This window comes from Vulpes lagopus, chromosome 4 (assembly GCF_018345385.1).
Source record: "Vulpes lagopus strain Blue_001 chromosome 4, ASM1834538v1, whole genome shotgun sequence".
NCBI lineage: Eukaryota > Metazoa > Chordata > Mammalia > Carnivora > Canidae > Vulpes > Vulpes lagopus.
The window spans coordinates 49674296-49682611 of record NC_054827.1 but is presented as its reverse complement, the minus strand read 5'-3'; the positions used below and the strand labels follow the sequence as shown (position 1 = coordinate 49682611).

The following is an 8316-nucleotide window of genomic DNA, read 5'->3' as shown; positions in this document are numbered from 1 at the left end:
TAAAAAGATTCACGGAAACTAATGAGAATGAAGATACAACCGTTCAAAATCTTTGGGACACAGCAAAAGTGGTCCCAGATAGGGGAAATACATCGCAATACAAGCATCCATCCAATCACTGGAAAGAACTCAAATACAAAAGCTAACCTTGCACCTAAAGGAGCTGGAGAAGGAACGGCAAATGAAACCTTCACCCAGCAGAAGACGACAGTTAATAAAGATTCGAGCAGAACTCAATGAAATAGAGAGCAGAAGAGCTGTGGAACAGATCAACAAAACCAGGAGGTGGTTCTTTGAAAGAATTAAGAAGAGTGAGAAACCATCAGCCAGCCTTATTAAAAAGAAGAGAGAAAAGACTCAAATTAATAAAATCATGAATGAGACAGGAGAGATCACCACCAACACCAAGGAAATACAAACGATTTAAAAAATATTATTCTTTTTTAATTACTCCATTTTCTCCATTCAAGATTCAGCTTTATTTCTTGTTTTATTTAATTATCTTCAAAGATGTTACTTCTCCTCTGCTAACTTCCTAGTTCTGCATATGTGTCTACACTTATATCCGTTTCTCTGTCAGTGCGCGTGGATACACAACACGATTTCAGTTCAGGTGGTGGTCAAGCTGGAGAGTCAGTGCCTCCTGTCTACTTACAGTTCTGTGGCTGACAGCAGGTTTCCTACTTGTAAACACTCAGTCTTAAGACTCACTAGATTGATTCATCACGCTGCCTTTTTATGATCACCCTCATATGTTTCAATTCTACATGCCTGCAACCACACTAATTCTTATTTTTAACAGTCAATGTTAATTCTTCTTTTTTACGTCCATGTATATTCATAAATGGTCATGTTCATTTTTATATCCATATTCAAATAGGCAGCATTATTTCCATACCCACACACACACAAATCTTGCTCTCATTTCGCTCATACGGTCTGTACTTCAAGTAGAAAATTTTCATTCAGCTTGAGGAGATGCCTTGTTTGTTTTGTGGAGCAGATCTGGTGATGTTTTCTCTGTTTTGTGGGATATGATTCAGAATTCCTGGGTTTGTGCCTCCCTGCTTGCAGGACACCTGCTTCTCCCTCTCCGTCTGCCTGTCTCCACTGATCATGCTCGCTCCTCTCTCTCTCTCCCTCTCTCTCTTAAACAAATAAATAAAATCCTAAAAATTAATACTACTTCTAATAAATAACACACAGAGTGAGCATAAAGGTGGACATGCAGGCCTGCTAGACCTGGCTGGAGACCCCCTCCCTCGTGCCTGTGTTTGTCGTCTTCCCCTTGTGCTGCTGGCTGCAGAGGTGCATGACCTCCCGGGGAGGGAGGAGGCCCATGGAGGAGCCACCCTGGCTCCTGAAAGACCCCGTGAACGAGTTCAGTCTCCAATCTGAACAGCCACTCAGTGCTGTCAGGTGGGGCAATCTCTGCTGACGTGGTACTGACATTGGGGGAGTCACCTGGTAATTCAGCATAATGGGATAGACCTACAAAATGTGGATCACCAAATTAACTGAAATAGTTATCAGTCTACTAGTTTTAAAATGACCAATGGACGCCTGCCTGCCTCAGCCTGAAGGGCGTGTGGTTATTGATCTCGGGGTCCTGAGTTTGAGTCTCGCATTGGGCACAGAGTTTCCTTAGAAAAAAAAGAAAAGCACAAGTATTTAAAAATGCTCCAAATCAATAAGGCTCCCACCACTGAGCTGGCCCGTGGTGGGATGGGTCCTCCTACCTGCTCCTTCAGCCGCTGAGCCCTGAGCACAGATGGTGCCCGAGCTAATAAGCAGACCAGATCCTCCCTCTCGGAGCTCATGCTCCAGGGGGGAAGATGGACAAAATACGGAACAACATCAGGAATGGAAAGAGCAATGGTTCCCTAGAAAGAGAGCCTGGTGCTTCCCTGGGTCCTGAGCCCCGGAGGTGAGGCTGTGACAAACTGTGGGGCTTTGACAAACACAGCAGCTAGGGCTCCAGGGGGCCACTGAGGGGAGCAGGTGAAGACCCCAGCAGGGCCACTGCCTCGCCAGGATCACAGCCTGGGAAGGAGGCAGAAGGGGGCATGAAGCCAGCTCTGTCCTCCGTTGGGGGCCAGGGCTGCCCCTCCCCTTCCTGAGGGGGCTGGGAAAAGGTTGTGTGGATGGAACTGGCTACAGACATGGAGATGTGACGGGGTGGGGGTGGGCATTGACAGCCCAGACGGGAGGCATTCCAGCACGTTCCAGTCTGAGGAAGAGCCCAGGTCAGGGCGACCCACTGGGTGCACCGCTGTCCACAGCTCACCCAGGGGAAACGAGGGAATGGCCCGTAACACACGACAGGCAGGGTTTCAGGATAAGGACGGCCTCACACCTTCTAGGCCAAGACTCCGACACCTACTGTAGGGTTTGCCTTGGATTCAGGAGCCTAGGATCTTGGGAAGCTATTGCCCATCCTGGCCCCGGTGGGACTGTCATCTTCTGGGCCTCCAGAATGAGGGTACCGGTGCCCACGTGTGTGCACACAGGGACCTCGTGGGCCTGGACGCATGTACACACCAAGGAAGAACATGTGGTGGGTGGTATTTCCTGCATGGGACACCCGCCCCTAATGTCATAGATATGATGCCACAGTGGCCTGGGGACGTCTGGAGGAAGCACCTGCTAGGATAATCCCTATCCCACAGGCAAGAGGCAGACCATCCCCGATGGGCACAACGGCTTCTCCGGGGTGGAAACCAGGAAAGAATGGAAAGTTGTGTCTGAACCCAGGTGCGTTTCCAGGCTGGGGCCCTGGCTGCACACAGCCCTTCCCTGGGGCCTGTGGAGAGGGGTGCGCTTGTGTTACTGTGTGCACACAGGCCATTTCCGCAGGGAGGGGGGAAGCCGTCGGCAGCCCCGAGCGCTGCTCCTGAAGCTTCCTCCAGGAGTGGACTTAGGGAGGGGGCCCCAGGCAGTGAGGTCACTTCTTTCACAACAGAGGCCAATAGAACTTGGAATCCCTGCACCCGGGCCCCCACATTCTAGTGCAGCCCCACCTCAGGCTCACTTTCAGGAGACTTCTGCTACTGAAAGATGTTCTCTTCCTGCTGTCCCCGTTTCGAGGACCCTCAGGAACCCCAGGGATGCGGCTCTTTCGAATGCTGGAGACGTTGGCGCCACCGACAAACCCAACGCCTCAGGGAGTTTTTCAGGAGGCGCCATAGGGTAATACAGAGCAGGCCAGGCCAGGCCACCTGTGCCAGCCATCCTGGGCAGCCCCATCCCCTCCTCTTCAGGGAACCAGGGATGTGTGGGCAGGTCGCATCCAGGCTGGAGGATGCAGGGCAGCAGGTTCCCCGGTGATCCCTTCAGGGTCACCCTGAGGTCACGGTGGGCAGGGTGGAAACAGGATTCCTGAGGTGCCCTCTTACCCGACTCGGAGTTAACCCAAGGCCCTGCAGCCGCATCCCTTTGCTCTCCTTGGGGAGGTGTGTGCCGGCTGTGCTGTGGTGTGTCTGCAAAGGAGTCACTGGGTGTGCGGCCCGGCCGAGGCGGCCAGACCGGGCGCTGAGCCTCCTGCCTGGCTGCCCCGCACTGTCTTTACAGAGCTCCACACGGGACATACAGAGCTCCACACGGGACAAACAGAGCTCCACACGGGAGAAACAGAGCTCCACATGGGACAATGGGTGGCGGTGGAGGCGGGAGGAAGAAGACATCCCCCACACCCCGGTGGTGATCAGGAAGGAGCCCAACACATCTAACGGAGGCCTGCAAGGGTTCAAGGTGAGTGCAGGGGCTGGGGCCACCCGACACCCAGGGCCCCGATGCAGGAGGAAGGGCCCCGGGTCCCAGGAGCCAGCCTGCTGCTCCCCTGGGCTCCCCCGTAGACTTCTGCTGCTACATGAGTCTGGATTCCCCTCCTCCCCAATCTTGCCCCCATGTCCCTGCCCCTGCCTGGGCCAGATGCATGCAGAGTCCCTGTGCACAGATTTGTAGGAATATCAGAATAGAGCCTTCAGGGGATGCCTGGTCGCCCAGTGGTTTAGCGCCTGCCTTCTGCCCAGGCCCTGATGCTGGAGACCCGGGATCGAGTCCCGCCTCGGGCTCTCTGCATGGGGACTGCTTCTACCTCTGTCTGTGTGTCTGCCTCTCTCTCTCTCTCTCTCTCTCTCTCTCTCTCTGTGTGTGTGTGTGTCATGAATGAATAATAAAAACTGTTTTTTATAATTAAATCTTTTTAAAGATTTTATTTATTCACGAGAGACAAAGAGAGAGAGGCAGAGACAGAAGCAGAGGGAGAAGCAGGCTCCATGCAGGGAGCCTAATGTGGGACTGGATCCTGGGTCCCCAGGATCACGCCCTGGGCTGAAGGCAGTGCTAAACCACTGAGCCACCCGGGCTGCCCATAAAAACTTTTGAAAAAGAGACACACCATGTCATTGCACGCTGTCTCCAGTAGTTTGCACTGTGCTATGCTTTCTCCTAACTGGTGCTCCCAGGAGGCCCCATTGGCCTGACGTCCTTCCCCACCTACCCCAAGGCTTGAGCATGGTCCTGGTGACTTGGGAGACTTTTCCCCAAAAGGACACGGGGCTCACTGTACTATGTCTATCGCTCTGCAGTTAGGTTTTGAAGGAGCGCATCCCTGCCCCCTCCTCCCGGGGTCAGGCACAGGGGCCTCGAGTGTTGTACAACATGTCAGAAGGCCAGTTGGTTCCCACAGCCACTGAGCCCTTCACTGATGCAGGACTTCGATGAGATTCCCTTCTGTTGCCAAGTCACAGGATGGCACTAAACATCCTGCAGCCCTCAGGCCCTGGGCCCTCCCACCCAAGGAAAGGTCTCTGTGTGGGCACCTGGAGACAGGGACGTGTGGTCAAATTCAAGGGGTGAAGCCGTTAATGCAGGGAGGTGCTGTCAAAACTCAGCTGACAAGCAGCCCTGGGATACTGGCCCCTCTCACTTGAGATCCTTGTATTGATCCATATTTTTTTTTTTAATTTATCCTCTAAGATGATTTCTTTATTGGATAGTTTTTCTGTTTAAGAGACAGGCAGAGAGCAGGGAGCGGAAGAGGGAGACACAGGCTCCTCAAGCACACTCTGCGCCAAGCGCAGAGCCTGCCAGGGGCGGGATCTCAGGATGCTGAGACCATGACCTGAGCCACAACCGAGAGTCAGATGCTAAGTGACTGAGCCTCAGGCGTCAAGCCCCGTGTTCCTACTGTGGGCACTCCTGCCCGGCCCTGCACCCCGCAGCCACTGAGAGCTTGGGCTTTGGCCTGCGCTCCAACTCCCAGGTGGTCTGGAGGCTACAGTGCAGGCTGCACGTCCCCTCTGTCCCACCTCAGGCTGAAAGGGCCTCAGCCCTGAGAAGGAATCGGATCTGCCCGACCACCCCCAGCCAGAGGGAGCTGCTGGAGCAGCAGGTAGAAGAACTGGTTCCTGCCTTGCTGCGCTTGCACAATCTGTCCCTATTCGAATTTCTTAATATTTTGGACGACTATGGCACCCCTGAAGAGGTGCTGGACCTGCTGTTTGCAAAGTGAGCTCCCTGACCCTCCACAGCCCAGGGGGATGGGCCACCTACTGGTTGGGAGTCTTGGGGAACGGGGCTGAACTTCCCGGCCCCTCGGGCTGCTCCTATGACTGGAGTAGAGTCACACGGGGCCTAGTCAGGTCCTGTAGGGCAGTCCCCGGGGCCTGGCCTGTGGCAGTTCGGCTAGAGGGGCTGTGCTTGTGCTCAGCAGCTGTCTTTCTCTCCCCATGATGAAATCTGTGCCGCCTCCCCACCATCACCAGGGTCTTGAGCTGGCCTGTTTTGCCATTGAAAGGGAGTCCATCTGGGGTCTGCATCCTGGGGCATTTGGAGTAGGGGTCCCCGGGGACACCTGGATGCCCAGGCCCACTTGGATATCGGCCATGGGCCTGGCTGGAGCCCTTTCATTCCTCAATCATTCAGGAAGCGCCAGCAGGTGCAGGTGCTTCTTCAGGAGCTGCCCGTGGCCCAATGCACAGAGCTGACAGCCCCCCAGGTTTCTGGACTAGTTGGGGTTCAGAGGGTGACAGCAGCTATGAGGAGAGGTTGGGTCCAAAATGGTTCATGTGATGCCCCCCGCCCTCCTCTAGATATCGATACATCATGAATTCTTGCAAGAAGGAAGGAATCCGGGACCAGTGGGAAATGTGAGTGAGCTCTGGCTCATGCAGGGGAGCCTTCCCTCTCCAGGAGGGCCGCGAGGGGGCTGTGGGTCGGAGGGGCTGCTGGACCCCTCACCCCACACGTCTGCAATTCCTGTGACAGGGTAAAGGTCTGAGGCCCCTTCAGGAAAAGAGCAAAGGAGAGCCGTGGGTGGGGTGCGGGCTTTGTGGGAGAGCACTGGGACGCCAAAGGGACCTTCTCCATGCCCATTCCCACAACCCTCTGTCTGCCCCACACCTGGGACCCAGAGCAGAGGGTGTGGGGAGCATCGCACTCACCAATCTGGTGGCACCAGACCCAGGTACAGGGCAGGTGCTCAGGAGAGCCAGTGAGGGCTCACGGACCAGACGGCCCCCGCCCGTGGGAGATTAGAGTCAGTGGAAGGACACCCCCCGGGGGCCCCGTGAGTGAGGCAGGGCAGACCCACGGGAGGGAAGGTTCCCCGGGAAAGACAGTGATGGTCACACCGCTGGTCATGGGCTCCCACGCACAGAGGCTTCGTGCCAACCCTCTTCAGTGAGCAGGCCTGTGGCAGGTAGGACCGCCAGGTGGCAGGTGGACAAGGAGCAGCACTTGCCTCCGACAGCCCCACGCTGGAGGCCGAGGGCCCCGGTTCCTGCAGGGCTTCCCCGGGACACCTCTGTGTGAGGGAGCCCTGTCTTCTGACGCCTCTGCCCACCTGTCCCTCCCCAGCACCATGTCCTCCTTCCTGAGCATCTGGCTGGACTACTATGAGGAGGACTTCCACGATCCCCCAGAATTTCCTGCCCTGACAAAGCTGCTGAAATTCACAGGGCAGTACGTGCCAGGCTCAGTGCTCGACTGTCGAATTGATCGATACCTTGATCATTTAAGAAACCTCCATCACACAGAGTTAGAGGCTGGGGGTGAGGAGGAATGGGGGTGGCCGAGTTGGGGACAGGGTGGGTCACACAGATCAAGCCTCCATGCTGCTGGGCTGGGAGCACTGGGTAGGCTCACACCCCATCCCCACGGGCTGCAGTCTGGGGAGACCTCCCAGGGCTCTTGCACTCACACACGTTGAGTGGTGGGAAGAGTGTCCTTGATTTGAGAGGGACGAGGAAAGTCCCTCTTGGTGATGATACTTTCTCTTCTTGGAGCTACAGCTTCAGACCCCGAGCAACACCCTGAACCACCCCAAGAGTGCGCCTGAGCCCCGACTGTGGGGCCTGCTGCACCTTCAGGGTCTGAGGGGATGGAGCTGGTCCCGGCTGCTGGTGCTGAGGGCTTGGCCCGAGCCGGGATGCCAGCTGCTGTGTTCAAGCCAAGACACGTGGTGGTCAGACCTCTGAATCCCTGTCCTGACCTGGAAGAGCCACCTGCACCCTTGGGAGCCCTGGAGACGGAACGGGGCCCACCACCAGCTATCAAAGTCATTGATGTGCCAGAGCAGCTGCCTCACTCAGGAGCAACCGGCTTTGGACCCCCGAGCAACACCCTGAACCACCGAGGCAAGAGCCTGCCCGAGGCCGACTGTGGGGCCTGCTGAAGCTCCTGGGCCTGAGGTGATGGAGCCGGTCCTGGCTGCTGGAGCTGAGGGCTTGGCTCGAGCTGAGACTGGGTGATGGGCACTGAGCAGGACACTTACTGAATTCTAATAATAATAATAAAAAGAACTAACACACAAACTCAAAATAGTTGCAGTTATACAAAAATCCACATACAAAATCTGTTGCATTTTTGTACAGTAATGATGAACTATCAGAAAGAGAAATTAAGAAAATAATTCCATTCACAATTGCATCAAATAGAATGAAATACTTAGGTATAAATTTGACCAAGGAGGTGAAAGACCTGTAACTGAAAACTAAGACATTGATGAAAGAAATTAAAGAAAATACAAATAAATGGAAATATATTTCTTCCTCCATTAATTGGAACAATTAATATTGTTAAAATGTCCACATTACTCAAAGTGTTTTACAGATTCAATGTAATCCGTATCAAAATTCTAATGACATTTTTCACAGACCTAGAGCAAACAATTCCCAAATTGACAAAGCAATTTTGATTAAGTAAAACAAAGCTGGAGGTATCATGCTTCCTGATTTCACACTATATTACAAATCTATCATATTGGCATAAAAACAGATACATCACTAGAACAAAATAGAGAACCCAGAATGA

The 8316-nt window shown here is 54.1% G+C and overlaps 1 protein-coding gene across 2 annotated transcripts in view; it reads left to right on the top strand.

The window, feature by feature from the left end:
- The window catches only part of LOC121489929 (ral guanine nucleotide dissociation stimulator-like), a 42649-nt gene extending 34831 nt beyond the window's left edge, over positions 1 to 7818 (top strand). Inside the window, exons 2-6 of one of the 2 annotated variants that reach the window (XM_041753382.1) lie at positions 3571 to 3750; positions 5318 to 5511; positions 6096 to 6152; positions 6862 to 7055; positions 7296 to 7818. In XM_041753382.1, the coding sequence (XP_041609316.1) occupies positions 3571 to 3750; positions 5318 to 5511; positions 6096 to 6152; positions 6862 to 7055; positions 7296 to 7342 (672 nt within the window). In that variant the 3' untranslated portion in view covers positions 7343 to 7818. The remainder of the gene's footprint in view (positions 1 to 3570; positions 3751 to 5317; positions 5512 to 6095; positions 6153 to 6861; positions 7056 to 7295) is intronic. The other variant, XR_005987458.1, reaches the window with a different exon arrangement.
- The last annotated feature ends 498 nt before the right edge of the window (positions 7819 to 8316 follow it).